The 20399-nt window shown below is 35.3% G+C and overlaps 3 protein-coding genes across 3 annotated transcripts; 1 reads left to right on the top strand and 2 right to left on the bottom strand.

Annotated features, from left to right (window-relative positions):
- Positions 1-4778: 4778 nt before the first annotated feature.
- LOC133680853 (chaperonin CPN60-2, mitochondrial) lies at positions 4779-9589 on the bottom strand. Its single transcript, XM_062103865.1, has 16 exons — positions 9345-9589; positions 9028-9052; positions 8769-8900; positions 8145-8304; positions 7652-7923; positions 7305-7409; positions 7083-7169; positions 6823-6993; positions 6670-6738; positions 6371-6448; positions 6139-6234; positions 5884-5983; positions 5697-5800; positions 5372-5477; positions 5200-5278; positions 4779-5106 (listed from the first exon to the last, which is right to left on the bottom strand). The coding sequence occupies exons 1-16, from the start codon at positions 9380-9382 to the stop codon at positions 5004-5006; spliced, it is 1725 nt and encodes a 574-aa protein (XP_061959849.1). The 5' UTR covers positions 9383-9589; the 3' UTR covers positions 4779-5003.
- A 3339-nt stretch (positions 9590-12928) lies between these two features.
- Positions 12929-16127, top strand: LOC133680850 (NADH dehydrogenase [ubiquinone] 1 alpha subcomplex subunit 13-A). The gene is made up of 3 exons (XM_062103863.1): positions 12929-13251; positions 15443-15514; positions 15617-16127. Exons 1-3 carry the CDS (start codon positions 13037-13039, stop codon positions 15759-15761), a joined length of 432 nt encoding a protein of 143 aa, XP_061959847.1. The 5' UTR covers positions 12929-13036; the 3' UTR covers positions 15762-16127.
- An 898-nt stretch (positions 16128-17025) lies between these two features.
- Positions 17026-19822, bottom strand: LOC133680849 (laccase-17-like). The gene is made up of 6 exons (XM_062103862.1): positions 19508-19822; positions 19198-19349; positions 18858-19102; positions 18608-18736; positions 17534-18505; positions 17026-17398 (listed from the first exon to the last, which is right to left on the bottom strand). Exons 1-6 carry the CDS (start codon positions 19622-19624, stop codon positions 17268-17270), a joined length of 1746 nt encoding a protein of 581 aa, XP_061959846.1. The 5' UTR covers positions 19625-19822; the 3' UTR covers positions 17026-17267.
- Positions 19823-20399: the final 577 nt, after the last annotated feature.

Raw genomic sequence — 20399 nt, 5'->3', positions numbered from 1 at the left:
CGTGAAATTGAGATTTTGGCATTTATGAGTTTTATTTTATTCTTTTAGTATTTAACAATGTGTTTGTATTATTTATTTGAACAAGTTTGTCAACAAGGAAATCAAAATATCAGAAATAAATCGAGGAGTGTGAAAAGAGAAAAGGAAAAGGAACAATTAATTAGTTTGGAGAATTTTTGCACAAGAAACGGCATGCACGCATAGCATATAATATATGGCCCTTGCAGCAGGATTTTGTTACAGGCATGCTTTATTGTTATTTGTTAAAGCCCGTACTTGTTTTTTTTAATTGTTATGGTGATTTATCATCCTATTTTAGCTATTTCTATAATAAAATATAATATAACAAGGGTTGAGTTTATGTCAATTTTCCCAAATAACAGAAACGCAATCATGAACTTGCTGCCACCAAATGTAAATTTTTATTAAATTTTATTTATTTGCTGATAAGGAGTTTTTTTAAATGATTTTTATAAAAAAATAAAAAGAAATTTTTTTTTATGTTGGGTAGTATTTTGAAAACTAAATTTACGATATTATGATTTTTATATATAAAATCTCATAACTTATTTAAGATATGATCCAACAAAGAACCACAATTTAAGATTAAAAACATGTCGTACTTTGAATTATTTGATATATTTATTTTAGATAATATAAAACCTACAATTTTTTATTGATTTATTTGTTAAGATTCATGATATATAACAAATAATATCCAAAACATGTAAAAATATAATCGATATCTAAAAGAAAACATAATAATATCTAAAAAAGATGTTATATTCATCAAGGCAAAAGACATTAAATAGGCTAGAACTATTACTAAATATGATTATGTATTTGGATAGAGCATTGAAATTGGTGTTAGTCAATACAAAAATATAATTCTGAAGGCGTGGTTATTTTCAATGTTTTTTCTTGAATATAGAGTGCTTGCTAATCACTTCAAAAAAGTTTCATAGATCTTGCAAGGTAGGATTTTATCATGTAAGAATAAATATATTATATTTTTATCGATGAAATTGCTTATTGTAAGTATGAATCAAAAACTACTAATGGGTAACTTGAATTATAATTGTCTCATGTTGTTTGATAGCTTCTTTCATTTCGTCTTTAAAAAAAAAATAAAGCATTGAAAATCTTAATTTTTTATATTTTATATTAAGTATTGTTTATTTTTGTGTTTCAATCTATTTTTTAAATTTTTTTTCAAACTATTGTTTATTTAAAAATTAAATTGATATTTTTTTTTAGATATTTTTTAATAATTTTAATGTATTAATATCAAAAATAAAAAAAAAATCTTAAGAAGTCATTTTTAAAAACACTCAAAGCATTACCATACACAGTACAAACCAATTTCAATAATTAAGACTCGTTTGTAAAATAATAATAATAATAATAATAATAATAATAATAATGAAGACGTTAGCCAGTGAAATTAACTTTCTTTCCCGCCAAAATGCCGTTACATGAGATGCCGAGTAAGAATTAACAGCAGAATATTTAGAAGACCCTGCCATCTATCTTTAGCCACCTTGCAGCCTCAACATCACTCACATGTCAATTTAACAAACTCCTCTCTTACACGCACATTGATAACTCACCTTCATTAACATTTCCTTCTTCTTCAACCTCTCAATCTCCCTCTCCCGCACAGCCTCTCAAGATGTATCCCAAGAGAACAATTGTTAAATTTCTAAGCAAAAAGCAAGCCGATAGAATAAGGCAACCCAAAATCGACAACACTCCACCCTCAAACCGCCCTCGCAGATCAAGAAGATATTTGGGAGAAAAGATGCTTTTTTACATGCTTTTCTTTGCGGTCTTACTTCTCCTCTCAATTAATCCTGTATCGCAAGTTAACCTAGTTTTTACCGTTCTCTCTCTTCAGTTTATATTACATCCATGTTCTTTCCCTCTAACTTTTCAGTTTCTTTCTACAAAACTTAACGATAACAATATTGCAAGGCTATGATGGAATGAGGCGAGTTCTAGACAGTTTAATTACGGAAGAAATCAAACTATTAAATTATAAAGAAGCTATGGAATCAAGATTGAGTCTTCTTAACTCGGGCGATACAAATCTTGAAGGCAGTCAGAAGATTGGTAATGTGAAGCAATGCTTGGTGCGTCACAAGGCACTCGTCACTGGTGATATTCTTGGAGACCCACATCAGGGGTAAGTGCCAAAACTTTTACTGTCTTGAGATCGTTTTGCTCTTAAATAATGGTTGTTTACCATGAATTATGTCAGAGACCACAGTGTTTGCTATCTTTTCTATGTTTACAGGCATAATGTCTCTGTGTTTGTTGATGATTATTGTGCTGTTAGAGACACCAACACTCGGAGATTTAAGCTGTTAGCCAAATGACAACGGATGTTCAAGAGGCCACTAATGGACAAGAAGCTGTTTATCTTCATCTTGCTGGGTGTTCTTTTGATCTCGTTCTTATGGACAATCAAATACCCATCATGAGTGGAATTCAGGTATATGAACTTTTTTGACCAGCTTCAACTTAATTACTACTGTTTTTGAAAACCCCAGCCCCATTATAGTTTATTGCTAAAATCAGATTAAAGGATGATTCTTCTTTATTTTCTTGGCAACTCGTAATATAATTAGAGATTTTTACCAAGTCCTCCATGGGAACCACTAACTTGATAGAGTGAAAACGAATTGCAGCCGTCTGTCTGTATAATCTGATCTTGATCACGATGAAATAAATATGAACTGGATAGAATTGAAAGTTGAACCTTCATGATTCTAAGGCCATTAATTTTGGTTTATTCTTGAAGCATAGAAAATTAAATACATCATGATATTGACAATTGCTCCTGATCATATGACTTTCTTACCATTGTTTAGAGACCATATCTTTATTTTAGTTTCGAAGCGACATTATAGTACTAACAACAATAAAATATCTTGCGCTTGATAATGTCTGCATTTTTGTGAAGTTTAATACAACCTGTCCAATTCTATTCGCGCATGCATGCAATTTACGTGTACATCTATTAAAATCATCGTTGTATTAAATCTGAGACAGAGACAAACTCTGAGTATGATGAACAGAAAGCTCTCCAGGAAGCAGGCTCTGATAGCTGCTTTGAAATTCCAGTATCTGTTAAGGCCATGGAAACATCTGGTATGTCCGACCTTACAAGCAGCCGCACTCTAGTATTGCTGGGAGACATCATGGATTTCCTCCAGTGCTTAACTACTGATACAGAAGTGCTCACCAGTCACCGCATACCATTACTCTACCCTTCAAGGAGAATTAGAAAAACACAGGAATGCTACTCTTGAAGGAAACGAAACTCATTACGGTGCTTCGAAAGGCAAGGTAATATCATCCCCCTCATTTGATCCGAGAAAATCGAGGACGCTACAGCTGGTCAGCGTGAAAGCTTTGCAACACCAGGTAATTCTTTGAATAATTTGAACGTTAAAAATGGCGGACAGTTTTACTAGTCTTGTGCTATTGGCAATTGCTAACGTGATTATGGAATCATCGTCTTCTTAAGGGAAACAAGGAGCTCCAAGCAAATTGTCCTTGGAAGCACTGTCTTAACAGTAGAAAGACTCGCTGCAGCAGGCCCAACTGATAACTGCATGAAAGATCTGTTGATGCTTGACAAGATCGCATCCTTGCTCTTGTTCCCCCACAAAGACAAAATATCTGTTGTGCTGTTTTACGTTGTTTCTGTTCTTATGTTGATCATTCAGCTGGTTTTTAGATTTGACCGTGTAGATCTGGTCGTTCCAGGAATTGCAACTACGTCCATACGAGGAAAATAAACATTTTTTTTATTTTACCTGTAGAGATAAATACTGCATCTTTTCACATTTGATCAAATGATTGGTAAAATGGACAGGGAAATTTCGGTTCCTGTTTCATCTAACAAGTAACAGCTGCAATTTGGTCTGGTTTATAAGATATATTATAGTCGTGTACTTCCATTTTGATTGCTATTCTTGTATATGTTCCAAGACCTTTGATTTTGATTCTGGGGGTGCGGATCATGTCCCATGATCTATGGTTCGAGGATATTTATCCAATTTGGCCAAATACAATAAATCTGCGAGAAATGAGTTTTCAAACTGGCCCAACATGGTCTGGTAATCAACTTGAAGATTTTGTTGCTTGTTTATGTAAACACAATTTAGCTTTAGGATGACTGCGGTAATAACTCTGAAGCATGTATGCAGGTCATGTTCATTCAATTTTCATCTGCCTTCCAAATATACTTGTAGGCCTAGAAAAATATTATAGAAGGAAACAGCTCGGAGCCGAGGAAGCTTGTACAAATGAAAAGGCATAGAGGAAACCCCCAAGCCTGGTGCAGCCAAGCAACAGCATTGTGAGGAGCCTGCTACAACCAAGCAGCAAGATCTGCTCTGCAAGTAGCCTCTTCCTTAGTAGCCAAGCGATCAGCTGAGCTGGGCTCTCCAAGGTCCGTAGGCAACACCAGCATTGCGAATTCATCTGGTGAAAGAAAAACCCTCCTGGGAGCATCTTCTTTTTCCTCATAGCGGGGTCGGGTAAAATGTGTAATAATAAATATTAAAATTTGGTAGGGGATATCCGCAAATGACCACAAGGCTCCTTTGGGTTAGTTTGAGGTGGTACTGTCTTAGCCATCGCATTGTTGCATTTCCGCTTCTGTCTACAACTGGAAAGGAGGACTAAACAAAGACAGGTAGAAATGATTCGTGGGGATGGTATTTCTTGCAGGAGAGCAGAAGGAAGAGAACTACAAGACCGAGCTCTTGGTTTACAAAGATGAGGATGTTTTATTTTGAGGAAAAAGGCGCCTTACATGCAAGTTTTCCCTAACAAAAATCCATTATCCAATCATCGAACACTACCTACATGCCGCAACTTGCTCACTATGATTACATGCCTTTCGATCAGAAGAACAATGCTCACTGATTTGGGTACAAAGGGTGAAATGTTTATGTCAGGCAGTTCGGATCAATGTCTAAAAAACAACCTCAATAATCCATGCCCATGCCTGGACCCATTGCTGGAGCATCCTTTACATCCTTTGGAAGATCAGTTACAACAGCCTCAGTTGTTGTCATCAACGACGAGACACTGAAAGCAAAAAAATATAGTCAGTGCTTCTCGGCAAGATGCTAAAGATGATAATGAACCCAACCCCAAACCTAAAAGAAGTTAAAGAATTACCTGGCAGCATCGACCAAAGCAGTTCTAATTACTTTCAGTGGGTCAATAATTCCAGCTTTCACCATATCAACATATTCACCTGCAATAAATGAACGTACCAAACAAATTAGTTGAAAAATGGTTACCAGTGGATTAAGTAAACAACAAAATTAAGAAGAAAAAAATCACTGACCTTTGGCAGCATCATACCCTAGATCAGGGTTGTCCTGCTCCAATAGCTTACCAACAACAACAGCTCCCTCAACTCCCGCATTACTAGCAATTGTATGCACAGGAGTCTGCCATTGGAGGTTCAATTTTGGGATTCAGTGGTAACATAATAGTAAGGACATCAAATTCACATTAATGTTGTAATACTTCAAGCTTGGCTATACGCAGAATCATAAAGTGCATGGATCTTCAAACTTGCACCCAGATTCAATCTTGAAGAATAAATATTTATGTATACAGCACCCAATCACACTTATACACATGCACACACATGATGAAGGACAAACCTTAAGGGCATTCTGGATAATTTGAACACCAATCTTCTGGTCAAAGTTTGCAGTTTGAAGCTTATCCAATTCTTTTGATGCATAAAGAAGAGCAGCACCACCACCTGCAAAAGAAAACAGCTTGAGGATTTGATCGTTGATTTTAATTCTACCATATAACATGAGGAAAGATAGATGGAAAATTTACCTGGCACAATACCCTCTTCTACAGCAGCCTTTGTGGCATTTAGGGCATCTGTAACTCTATCTTTCTTCTCACTGACTTCAGCTTCACTAGCTCCTCCAATCTGCAATATTAGCAAAATTTTCATTAGTGACCCCAGTTTACAACTTTTAAGCAATAAATCCAGTTAGAAGATAGATGACTTGGCTAGAGTAAATGCCCATAATTGTATTTGTAAGTTAATAGGAGAGGGTATGCAAAGTGTGTAAGTAGGCAGACCTTCAGCACAGCAACACCACCAGAAAGTTTCGCCAATCTTTCTTGCAACTTCTCTTTGTCATAGTCAGAAGTGCTTGAATCTATTGCAGATCGGATCTGTAATTACAGAGCAACAGACAAAAATCATGGTATTCATTTGCGTCAAAGGATGCTTTTTTGTTCTTTTTTTTATTTGAAAGGAAAGATGCCTTGAGGATGGCTAAACATAGTCCAGCAATGAAGCAAAACTGACCTGTTCACATCTTTCTTCAATGGACTTCTTATCGCCAGCACCATCAAGAATAACTGTGTCATCCTTTGATACTGTAACCTATAAGACAAAACCCAACTAGTCATGCATCAAAATACACACTTTTTACAGACAACCACACCCTCGCCTTGATTCTAACTCTTCAATGTCTTGCCTTCACTACTGCCCACAAGATCTAAACTAAATTCCACCCAATCCCAATCCAGCCCATCTGGCTCCCCATGCAGTGCTTGTGCTAGTACCCGAGGTAAACTACACCACAGTCAACAATTTGAGCTCACCTTTTTGCAACTGCCAAGCATATCCAAATCCACATTTTCAAGATTGAGGCCAAGCTCTTCAGTTATAACCTGCAAAACAGAAGTTAAGAACTTGCTCAATGGAACTAGAGGATATGACACAAAAAATTCAATATTGTGCAGAAGTAAACTCACTTCGCCTCCTGTGAGTGCAGCCAGATCTTGCAATATGGCCTTCCTGTTCTCTCCAAAACCAGGGGCCTTAATGGAACAGACCTTGATTCCAGCACGAAGCTTATTTAAAATAAGAGTTGCCAAGGCCTCGCTTTCCACATCTTCAGCAACAATCAGCAAGGGCCTTTGTCTCTGAACAAATACAGTTAAGCAAAAAATGAACAGCGCTGCATTTGTGCTCCAGCTTCCAAAAACAAAGTAATTGGAAATAAAGTGTGAACCTTTAAAGCCAACTCTAGTACTTTCACCACAGCATGCAAACTTGAGACTTTCTTGTCGTGGATCAGAATGAGAGGGTCATCTAATTCCTGTTTGTGCACAGGTATAGAAAAGATAATAGAAACTCAATGACAGTAGAAGCAGTTACTTTGAACTATTCTATCATGTGGACACCCCCTAGATCTCAAGATATGTCATGATTGGAATCAGAAGTAAAAACTTACACATTTTTGGGTTTTCTGGTCTGTGATGAAATAAGGGGATATATAGCCCCTGTCAAGCTTCATCCCCTCGACAACTTCCAACTCATTAGATAATGTTTTCCCATCCTACAACAGTTTGAAATGGGATAAGAGCAAATGCATATTTTGGACACAAAAAATGAAAGAATGATTAATGGAATGAGATAAGCAGCCATTAGCAACTCACTGCATGTGTCAAGAAAAACAGTACTCAGAAACTTGACATCCTTCATAACAGTACCAAGACACTTAAAGAATAGCAAGAGACTATGGAGAAAAGTATCAATAACAGAACACAAAAAAATGTATCAAGACAATGCACAACTTACTTGAATTGTTATAACTCCCTCTTTGCCAACCTTCTCCATGGCCTTTGCTATCAATTCACCAATTTCCCTCTCCCCATTTGCTGATATTGTACCAACTTGTGCAATTTCCTCGGATGTGCTAATCATTCTTGCTCTGCTCTTCAAATTGGTTACAACTGATTCAACTGCCATGCTGATACCACGTCTTAGGTCCATTGCATTCATTCCAGCTGCAACTGATTTGCATCCTTCAGTAAATATTGCTTGAGTGAGAACCGTAGCACAAGTGGTCCCTGCAAACACATTGGAAAAGCTCTCATTGCCCAGTGAGACAAAACCAACAAAGAAGCAAAACTATGCAGTAAAATATGAAAAAAAATTTAAAAAAAATAAACACTAGATTTAGAACCTGTAGCATAAAATCCTAAACTAATGACCAAATGCTACAGCACCAATCTAAATCCCAGATGGTCAAAATATTTAGATAACAACTGTTAAGGGGAAGAAACCTTACCATCGCCTGCAGTGTCGTTGGTGGCATTTGCAACCTGCTTCACCAGGCTAGCACCAACATTCTTGACTTTATCCTTGAATTCAATGCTTTTAGCAACAGTCACACCATCTTTTGTCACTTTAGGGGCACCAAAGCTTTGTTCAATAACCACATTGCGACCCTGCAAACCACAAATTACCAAGAATAACATTCATTATTTATTAATCAACTTGCTCATTTTATCATATCAGAGACAAAGTTTGGCAAAAAATAACTATGGCCCACCAAAGAAACTCAAATGCATTAATGATTCATCATCCTCGATAAGATGTTGCAAGAGGAAAAGAAACATCCACATTTATCTTGGAAAATCCAAAGAATAAAGCATTTGGACAAGCCCTATTGTTGATCTATTAAGCTCCTGCAACACTAGTTTCTGCCAAGAAAAAACAGATTTCCCGTTGCAGTGTTGCCATTGACGACTATATATAGTTTCAATTTATGAAAAAGTCTAATAAAACCAGTCTGCTACAAAATTAAAATCTCACTGTACTTTATTGGACCAAAAAATGAAACTCTTAAGATTGTATTCAAGGGCATCAAACATCAGTAAAACATGATCAAACAGGCAATTGGTGTCAGTACCTTAGGGCCCATGGTGACTTTGACAGCATCAGCTAGCTCTTCAACACCCTTGAGCATCCCAGCACGAGCCTCCACACCGAATCTTATGTCTTTGGCAGCATAGTTTCTGCTCCAACTCAACCTACTTCCAATCTGACAAAAACACCAAAAGAATTGCTTTTGAGAGAGAAAGTCATTAGAATTTCAGCAGGACAGCCGGAATCAGATCGAACATGATGTAAAAACTGGACACCAAACCGATAAAAGTAACAGCACTAACCTGATTGGTGCTGCTCCTAACAATCCTGTGAAACCCACAAAAGGCAAAACCCATCATTATGAAGCAAGAGAAATCACAAAATTGAATCTTTATTAGGTTGTTTACGACGTGAATGAAAATAAAATCCAATTTCAAACAAAGCTCTTGATGGATCAGTTTAAGCTCCACTTAGCTAATGAACTACTACTGTGATCAAGAATATCCATCGAGTTCCGATCTTCCTTTTTTTTTTTGTGCATTTTCTCAGCAACCAAATGGAAAGCGAAGAAAATAACGAAAACCCGGATGTAAATAATGAAGGAGAAAGAGGAAAGTACCGAGCTTTAGAAGCGAGGCTCGAGGTGAAGCGGTGCATAGTAGTGTTAATAAAACTTACAAGAGAGAAGAAACAGAGAGAAACTTTTGTGGGATTATTGGGGAAGTATTGTCGAAATGATAAAGACAGAGCACGAGCAGGAGGCTGGGCGAGGGGAGAGCTTGTGCTTTTTGTAGAGGGAGAGAAGGCTCTAGAAGCAGCACGGCAGCTTCTAGTTATTGGTAGGGTTTAGGGTTTTGTGCTCTTGTGAGTTTGAGTTTTCACGGTTAATTATTAAACGAGGTTTACTGTTGGTTGGACCCGGCTTGTTTTTGGCTAAATGTTTTTTCATATCCACCCGATTGAGATTCGAACACAAGTTCTCTACCAGTAGTGAGTCCAAGTGAGAAAAATAAAAGGGCAAAGATAAAAGTAAAGTGAAAGAATTTGGGTCACAGGTCTAATAAACAAACTTTTATTAGGGACCTAAATGAAATATCTTTAAATATAAGAATGAAATTTCAATTTAAAAATTTAGGAAGGGTCATGACAATAAGCTCCATCCTGTTTAGCCTATGTGATAATATCATTATTCCGTATTAAGTACAAGATGAGAATCTTAGTCGCTTATAAGCACAAAAAACACCCCTCTTTAAAAAAGATATTTTTTAAAAGAATAAAACTCATTATATGGTTATAACGGGATAATACCTTTTAAGAGATCTAACATGTCCGGGTGTAGACATATATCATCATTGGAGTAGTATGTGAAAACGTTAGTCATGTGCAACTACCATATTTCCTTGTTTTGGACCTATGATAATATCAGTATCTCACATTGATTAGCAAACAAAGACCTTAATCACTTATAAGCATAAAAAACATCTTTTTTTTCAAGAGACGCATTTTAAAATGACAAAACTTACAATGTGATTCTAGTAGGACAATACTTTTTGGAGAGCTTACCATATACGGGTATAGAAATATATTATCATCGGTGTTGTTTGTGAGGATGTCAACAATGTGTGACTATTCAAATTTCTTGTCTTACGGGCTATAATGATGTCACTATCCCATGTTAGTTAGAAAATAAAGATCTTAGTTGCTTATAAGCACACAAAAACACCTCTTTTTCTAAAAGATGTTTTTTAAAAGGGCAAAATTTACTATGTGATTCTAGTGAGACAATACACATGAAAGAGCCTGCCACATATTGAATAGCCTACCATGTGAAAGAATGAACACTCATCATCACTATGTATCCGCGTATACTAAATGAATAAAAAAAATGTATTTAAGATTTTCTTCATCATGGTTGTGTTTTAGTGAGATTTTTTTTAATGAAAATGGAATATTTTAAATTTTGTTATGCTGCTTGGGACCAATTTTACTTGTGTTTTCTTTTTTTTTTTACTAGGAAAATAACTTTTTTGATACATATAAGAAATAACATTTGGGCATGCTGGTTATTCTTTAAAATCCTCTGGTCTTAATCTTAAAGAGAGCCAAAACATATCTGTATAAAATAGTCCTAAAAGAAGGGAACAAAACATTTTGAATCATTATGAGTTTAATAAGGTTAATCTCATTTATTTTTGTATTTTAAAAATATTTTTAAAAAAATTTAAAATTTTGTTTTTTGTTTCAAATTAATATTTTTTGATGTTTTCATATTATTTTAATATGCTAATATTAAAAATTATTTTTAAAAAATAAAAAAATATTATTTTAATATATTTATAAATAAAAAAACTTTAAAAAATAACCGTAATTATATTTCTAAACATGCAACGGTGTTTATCGAAGTGATATAAAATATTAGCATGCGAATGTCTTTCTCACCTTATCATTTAAGATATTTGAAGAGAAAATTTAAAAAATAATTTATTTTACATATGCATTAGTCTAAATATGGATAAATTTGAATGGAAAGCGACTTTTCAGTTTTTTTTTTTAAATAAGTTGTTATGTAAATGGTTAGATTTCAAAGTGTTTAGTCGAAGTTAATATATATGTAATATATAAGTGTAGATCATTAATTGTAATAAAATATCATGAAAAATCCTAATATGGATAAATTTAATAATTAAAAATGTTTGCTCTCTTTTTCGATTTCTTAACTTGAATTTTAAAAAAAGATATATCTTTAAAATCATTTAAAGAAATTTAATCCAAATTAATATGAAACTGGCCTAAAAATCCTCTTAATAATAAAAATCAAGATATCAATATATTTGGTTTCATTCCCGCCACTATATTTTATGCCACAACAATGGTTGCAGTTCCAGAACTTTGTAAATTGCAATTCCTTTATTATTTATAACAACCTTGGTGTAATTATTTTATTAATGACAAATCAATTACTATGTATAAAAAATATTGTAAAAATATTTTATTGACTATAATACTCTTTGATTATAATATTTTTAAATTATTCAAATGATCATAATTTTTAAACCCCGCCTGGTCTAAGATCCAGGTTCCGGGTTTTGACCGGGTCGTCCAGGTCAATTTATTTATTTTTAAATCAAAATAATATCGTTTTAGTAAAATAAAAGTCAACGGGTTGCAACCGAATCTTGCCGGATCAACCGAGTCATATCAAATTTTTCTTTCTTTTATTTTTTTTCAGCCCGATCCGGTTCTAGTCTCGGAGTCTTGGATTGATCCGTCAACCAAGACCGAGTTTTAAACTATACAAATTACCATTACACATTTATTTAATACATGTTTCATAATCTTTTAATGTAAAATCTCGAATACTTGTTTTCTATTTAATTTTTGTTCACTTTTCCCTATGTGTCTTTTATATAACTTTTTTTTTATTACACAATATTTTGTATATTATTTTTTATTTTCTGATTTAATACCCAATGCTGTATTTCCCATATAACATATTCAATAAATTTTTTATATAAATTTTAAAATTTTTTACAAACCACAAGAACTTTTCTTTTCATAGCATCATAATTGTTTTTTTCGACAACCAGCATAGAAGAATTTTTTTATTTTTTAACGTACATCAAACACCACATAAACATATTTTTTTATTCATATAATTTATAGAGTATGAATTTCAGATTTTTTTATTGATTCAATGAACAACAAAAACAAGAACACATTGCTTTTCTGTCAATCTATAATTTTTTTTTAAAGCTTCTATTGTATCTATAATATTATTAACCATTAAAAAATTAATGTTTTATTTTTCAAACATTTTGAGATCTAAATGTTATATTCTCTTTTTAATATGATATTATTTAAAAAAAACTTAATATTTATTTGTTTATTTAGTTATATCTTGTTTTTGTATTCTCTTTGCAAGAACTTTTCATTTAAAAATATATTAAAATATGTTTTTATCAGATTTTTTATTTTTTTTTGAAATAAACACATCAAAACTAAAAAATATTCATTTAATAATTTTTTAATATAAAAAATATTTTTAAAAAATATCTAAAAATAAAAATAAAAATAAAAATAAAAATAGCGTAAAACATTATAGTAGTAATAATACACGTGTAGTAAAAGCTAGTTGCAATGGGATGGCAAGCAACGACTGGCCACGCACGTGTGTAATCCTCTACGCACCATCGCATTTTTTCCTCCCAAGCTCTGTCCACTGTTCATCTTTCGGTCTTCACTTTCTAAAAACAAACCAATCTTTCACTAAAAAAACCACAGAGAGATAACAAAGAGCAACATCAAGAGAAAATGACGGAGGCAGTGATAAGAAACAAGCCAGGGATGGCAAGCGTGAAGGACATGCCTATCCTTCAAGACGGCCCTCCTCCTGGTGGTTTTGCTCCTGTCCGATTCGCTCGTAGGATCCCCAGCAAAGGTCCTAGTGCTATGGCCATCTTTCTCGCTGCTTTTGGTGCCTTTTCTTATGGCATGTACCAAGTCGGCAAGGGAAACAAGATCCGCAGGTAAAAACTGTTTTATTTTTCAATTTTCGATTTTTTGTGGTTTTCGATTGGTTTGGTATCTGGGTTTTGTTTGATTTTGAATTAAAGTTATAAATCTGAAGGATTTGGATTTTTTGGTGTGTTCTGGATTGGATTATTAGATTGAAGATTGTGAGGAACTCTTTACTTGGCACTTTAAAATTATCAAAATTAACGGTCCTGTTAGTGACAATACTTGGCATCTGGATTTTGTTTGGATTGTGAAATTAGCACTACAACGTGGCTGATTATCGCGGTTCATCATAGTGTTAGCATTATGAGATTGGAATTTTGTTAGAATTTTCCTATTTTGATTGTGGTGTTGAGTAGTAGCCATAATATTTTTTTTTGTGTTTTCAAGGGTGACAGGTAGAAATTATGAAGCCTTGTGAGTGAACATGGTTTCTTGTAGATGAATTTTGTTTATTTCTCAAATGGACATCAGAAAATTTCAGATTCTAGGTGGCTTGTGACCGAGAGTCTGATGGGTAAAGAATAGAAATCGGTTATTATAAGCACCAAGAGGCACCAAGGAACTTCCAAGTTAATTAATTATATTTGTATCTACCTTCACTGGCAAAATGCTCTTTAGTATGCTACAAATGTATAGCTTTTACTTTCAACCCAAAATCCTTAAAAGAGTTGAGAGTAGATTCTCCCCCCTCAAATACACCTTTACAAAATCTGCTCTAAAAGCATAGACAAGTACAAAAACCATAACCTTTCCAATCAAAATGCTCTATAGAAGTGAATTGCCGTGATAAAGTTGATTCTGTTCATTCACCTACATGGTGTAAGAGATGTGTTGTCTTTGATTTTTGAGAAGGTGAGTTAAGTATAATTTAAATGTTTTGGTGATTTGTGGTCTTTGCTTGCTAATGTTTTTGATGGAATTAGCAATTTTGCATAATTAATATAACATAATGAAAATGGTTATTATTTTGACATGGGAGAGAACATGTCTGGGATTGGTTGAGTTGGCAATAGGCATGCTTTGTGTCAAAAAAGTAGGTTTGTGCATGTTTTGTGACTTTTCCAGAAACCATGGTTCTGAAACCTCAAGGCATTTAGACCATGCTTTTGGAAACTCAATCTTGAACACACCTGAGCTAAAAGTAAATTGAGGTTTGTGAATGACAGTCAAAGGAAAAACTTTTAGTTTCGATGAGGAGACACTGATTTACCATGTTTTGAGTAAGTTGTTTGGTGTTGTTGTCTCTGGTACTGGTGGGAAAGTGAAAGATTATTCCTTTGAAAGAGCTAGTGTGTTGCTTATGGCTGTCAAAGCTGTCCAAAATCCAAGTAAACAGTTTGAACATAAAAACTAGCTTAGATGAATGCTTAGAGTAAGGTTTTTCGTTGTTATATTTACTTTCCGTTTGAAACTGTTTGTATTCAGAATGCGGCTGCAATGGACGCATCACCTGCAGATTATATTTTGCTCTTTGATGAGAATCAACCTGGGCAGACTAGAATTTGAAATGTTATGCACTTGGCCTCCTTGTGTTCTCCTTCTTAAGGTGTAGAAAAAAATCCCGTTTTTGGAAACCACAGCCGGGTGATTTCTTGACATTCCTTAAAGTTGTCATTTTAGTTGTCGTAGCCTGATTTCTATACAAGAAAGTTATTTCAGAAGATTATGGCTTATGGTGCATCTTATTTGAGGGGTCAATACCCATGTCAATGTTTATTTCCTTGTCGGATATATACATATGGATAGTCTCACGTGAGGAGTAGGATGTTGAGGCATCTTGAAAGACAAATATAGAAAGTAAGCATCATTTTGAATTCAATGTATATTCCATGTTTCCAGCTCTAAAGTAAAAGCATAATTTCAGTGCACGTTATGCATATTTGCCCATATACAAGTTTAAATCTCAATTTGAGCCTAGGACATGTCAAGAGGCTGGATTAGTTGTGTACTCGACCTTGAAGGTGTACATATGACTGCCCACCTCTTGTAAGAAACCCCGATTATTGTATACTGTATAAGAAAAGTTTTAATCACCATGAATTTGTACTCTATACTTTTTTTTAGTAGTTCAAGCACCCTTGTGCTCTTTAGCCTTGTATGTAGTGATCGGTGATGTAGCTATGCTGCAAAGCTTCCAAGTTCCTTTGTAGGCCATTTTAGCAATTGTGAACTTGTTCTTAAATCATTTGCACTCTGCAGGGCACTTAAGGAAGAGAAGTATGCTGCACGAAGGGCGATCCTGCCTCTGCTTCAAGCTGAAGAAGATGAAAGGTAGGAAACAGGTCTTTTCCTTCATCACTTCCTAATGTGTTTCCCACCTCTTATTTATAAAATATCCATGTCTTTCCTTTCTCCCTTCTTTCCTCTATTTAGATTCGTCAAGGAGTGGAAGAAGTATCTTGAATACGAGGCAGAAGTAATGAAGGATGTTCCTGGTTGGAAAGTTGGTGAAAGTGTCTATAATTCTGGGAGATGGATGCCCCCAGCAACTGGCGAGCTGCGTCCAGAGGTCTGGTGACACTTTTATCTGCATCTTGTTATGGTGCATGTCTAATTGTCAAGCAATATCGTTTTTTTCCTGTCATCCAAGTGTCTTCTGTCACTCAGTGTTGTTTCGTTCTCATGGAATAAAATTTAAGCCATTAATCTTCTGAGATGCCCTGAAAATACTGCCTACAGTAGTCTTGTTTCTTTCCTTTTCATTGTATCCTCATTACCAGAAAATCTTGAACATAAAGATTAAAAGACCTTTGGAGCACTGTCTTCCTGTTCAAACTTTGTGGTAAATTTGAACCTATTGTTAATGATGTGGAAGTAACAACACCTGAAGCCAGGATACTGGGATTATGATTCGCCAATTCATTGATTGGTTTCTGTTTGATAATGTTCTGTTCTGCGGTTTTTGGGTTTTGTTGATAATAATGCTCCCTTTCTTGGCTCTCTAAATTGTGGAGTAGATTCACTATGGTGGTTACTAGTGTGGAAGAATTTTAGCCTCTTGTTGTATCACTGATTTGAGTCACTTCGGTCATCTTGAAATCCCTCTGCCCCTTGATGATGAAAAGATAGGTGGAAACCTTTGAGAGTTTTTTCTCTCCTTTATTTATATGTTACAAGCTAGTAAATATAATTCAGTAGTACAGCTAAGTAGCTAACGATTACCAGACGCCATAATAAGCAGGATAAGCAGTACAACTGCATGAACTTTCATAAGCTACAGGCAAATGAATTCTCATAGGCACTTTGTAATGATGCATGCCAGTAAAAGAACAAGAAGCCATGTTCAATGAAATATGAGAAATCAATATTCATAGACATTTAATGGGAAAAGTTACTTGAATATTTTGAATACTTCTAACTTGAAAAAAAAAAAAAAACGGGACAAGTTTTGTATCAATATCTTCAAGATATAGCTTGGTTTCCATGGCTACAATGATAAAACCTTTCTTTCCACATTTTACTTCACTGAAACAGATAACACCCTCTAGGCATCTACATGTTCATGACTCCTCGGATTTCTTGCAAACCCATCTCATATTCAATTGCTACCTTGCCAGTTTCACACTTCACTAGACAGCAAGGACAGGATGCAGTTTCTGCAACTTTCAATTCCTCTTGGAAATCTTGACTCTTTTTTTATAGTATATGACAATGAGAAGGGTGATGATTTCATTTTACTATATTCAGTCATTTTGTATTTGTAATTATACATCCTCGATTGCGAGACTGCAATGCAATTGGAGTCCTTGTAGTGCTAGCTCAATATTAAAAACAAATGTAAATAATAGCAAAATGTTTTCTTGCAAATTGGTTGGGGAAAAAAATTGTACATTTGTTTCTTTTCCTCAATTCCAACATGGGTAATCAATGATCTCTGAAGATAAATGCTCATAGGACAAAAGCTGAAAATGAGCCGAGGAACAAAGCTAGGTTGCATAAAAAACAGTAGGAAAGAATCCAAAGAAAAAAAGAAGAGCATCTGGGCAGTTTCTGCTCTCTGTGTCGTTAAGAAGAAGCTTGCACGTCAACACCTGGGAAGATCAGCAGGTGGAGGAAGCAGCTTTTGATTGGGAAGCTTTCCATCCAAGACAACCCAAGCCATCTTCAAACCCCAGCTTGTGTGCACTTCTAGATGGCAATGCATGAACCATACACCTGCGGACACGCAAGAAAAATCATAAGAAATTAAAGAGGTTAGCAGAAACATAATACTATATTACATAGGTTTATTTTCCTGCGTAATCTAGACCATTTAATTTGCATTACTTGCAGTAATTGCTGATTACCAACCTGGATTGTCTGCTAGAAATCGTATAGCAGCCCACCCTCCAGAGGGCACACCAACAGTATTCCTTTCAATGGGGTCGATAAGATTGAAATTTGCGGGGTCCTTATTTGGATCGAAGTTCCCAAAACCTTGACCAACAACAAAGAAATTGAAGCCATGCAAGTGAAGAGGGTGGCTCTCTGCACCAAGTATGCTAGTGTCCTGCATAATGAGCTCCACAGTGGTATTGAAAGGGAGCACTACTAGCTTTGTTCCATTGCTCACTATGGTATTGTTCGGCGGATTTCCAGTATAATTGAAAGGAGTAAGTGGGTTGATTGGAAAATCAGGAGTATAGACACCCTTTGATTGACCAAAATGGTGGGCTTGGAGAAGAGCTGTGGTTGGCATTGCAAATGACACGTTATTAACTGAAGCTGCAAACATTGTTCCATTTGGTCCCTGGCAGGTTTGGTTTTGGGGGCATGAATGTGTTCCAAGGCCTACTGTGAAGAAAAATTGTCTGTCAACCTTTTGAGGCACATTGGCAGGGAATTGTGCATTGGCTAAGCTGCGGAGTTTGCTAGTGAAGTTTGTAGCAAATGAAGTATCATTTAGAGGTGGTAGATTTGGTTTAAAAAGCGGAAGTCTTTTAGTAGAGTGGCTTGATTGAATGGTTTTATGCGATTCTTCATATTCTAAAATGCCAGCAACAGTTGAATTATCAAAAGTTCCTTGACCAGTCACGTAAGGTCTAGCATTCATGAAAAATTTGGCATTTGGGTGGTGGGGTTTGGTCTTGAGAAGGACATTTGTGGTTTGTCCAGGGGCAATGAGAAGCGTCTTGGTATCAAATGGTTTCACATACACAGCATCAGCTTCCACAACCGTGAATGTATGGTTTGCTATGCTGAAGAAAAGCTCGTCATTGAGTGCAGCATTGATCAGGCGAAGAAGGTAAATCTTTCCTGGCTTTACCTTTAGCTTGAAAGTATCTGCCAAGTATCATTTACACAACGTAAATGAGAGAGAGAGAGAGAGAGAGAGAGATATGCTCTGTATTGTGGTAGAAGGCCTAATTTGCTAACATATTGTACCTTTGGCAGAGCAGTTATATAATGGCCCTGGGAGTCCATTAATAGTGTAGGCATCAGAGACATTTGGCCCTCCACCTGTTTTCAATGCCTGGTTAATGATTGCCTCTGGATCTGCATTGAACCACTCTCCTGCAAATTAAGTAATTAACCTTGTTACTTGTATTAGCAAATGGAGACGACCTCAACAGGAAAGAATAATTGTAAATTCCATTTAGTTCTTAAAAGTAGCTTTGCGTATATAGCTCATTACCAAAGATGATGGGAACTTCCTTGTAAGGTTTGACAAATGGATAAGGAGTGCCGAGTTTTGGAAGAATGATCAGGGGACCATAGAGAGTTGATCTTAGCCATGATATATGGGCATGCCACCAAAGAGTGCCTCTTTGTCCTACAATGGTGTAGTTATAAACATAGCTTTGTCCAGTTTGTATAGGGCACTGAGTTACATATGCTGGTCCATCAGCCCATCCACTTCGAAGCTGTCGAATTCCATGCCTGTTATCAATGAAAATATAGATAGAAATTCAGACCATGTTTTCGCAATATCAGGTACATTACAAAAAAAGAAAACTGAAAACGCTTATATATACCAGTGAATAGAGATATTGTTTTGGACATGGTTAACCACTTTAATAAGAAGTCTGTCACCCTCCCTAGCAACAATGCGAGGCCCTGGGAACTTCCCATTGACTGTCACCATGCTCTTGGTGTGGCAAAGGCGTGTCACATTCTGCAACATGACCTGCAATGAAGTAGAAAACTTATTTGTCTAAGAAAAACGGATGGAGAAAATTCGAAAGAATGTTCTTTTTTGGATAAAAATGTGAATGCAATGTAATGTGTGTGACAATATTATTATGACAAGTTTAGGTACCAAAGCTAATGACATGTAACACATACATCAAGTTTGTAGTGCCTAGTAGTGGCAACTGCAGGCTTAGGATGGAGAGACAAAGTGACGAATGAGAAGAGAAGAAGTCCCAAAAAAGCTGGAGATGGAAGAAAAGAAACGCCCATTTTATCTGTTTCTTCTTTCAGACAAGGCTACAAGCTCCAATGCTTGAACCTAAAATTGTTTTTTTCTGTCAAGACACTTGGACTATATGTTCATAAAAGCTTGGAATCCAGTATATATAGAGAGATTGTTCAAGGAAAAGTGTTGGTTGCTCATCAAAAAAAGTAAAGGGAAGGGCTTAACTGGTGATTAGGTGATAGAAATTGTATAGTTTTTTTATTGAGAAGTAAACTAGAACAATCTTCATGAATAATATATGCAGACATTTTCAGTCTATTAACAACTCTAGAGTACAGTCAAAGCCAATTTCCTTTGTCTCCTTTCATTTGAAGTAAAAACCAGTCCTTCCTTCCTACCAAATAATAATACGAAAATCCCAACTCTAATTGGCATGGCATTGTCCAGATTAGTCCCATGCAGTTGTAGTCTTCGGTATAGCAGACTTCCATTTTCAGCAACAAACTAATGGAGCTTTCATTTAACTATCTGCTTCGAAATACTATCCCGAGCAATATTGAAGTAACAGATTGTAAAACCACGAAGTAATGACTTGCTTTAGGCATATTTTTAGGTCACCACTCGTAAATTAAGACCTAATTTCCAATGTCAATTCTTATACAGTTTTTAATCCCATGATTAGATTAGTAAATGGAAGTTATCCTTCTTCAATATCGCTTTCATCTCAAATTTCACCTGGATAATTTAACCATATTGACAGTGTATGTAAGACATTATTAACTGTAATACTTGGTGATAAAGCTAACGATCAAGAGGTTT

This window comes from Populus nigra, chromosome 1 (genome assembly GCF_951802175.1).
Source record: "Populus nigra chromosome 1, ddPopNigr1.1, whole genome shotgun sequence".
NCBI lineage: Eukaryota > Viridiplantae > Streptophyta > Magnoliopsida > Malpighiales > Salicaceae > Populus > Populus nigra.
Note: the sequence above shows the minus strand (reverse complement) of the source record. Positions and strands in the feature narration are given on the sequence as shown.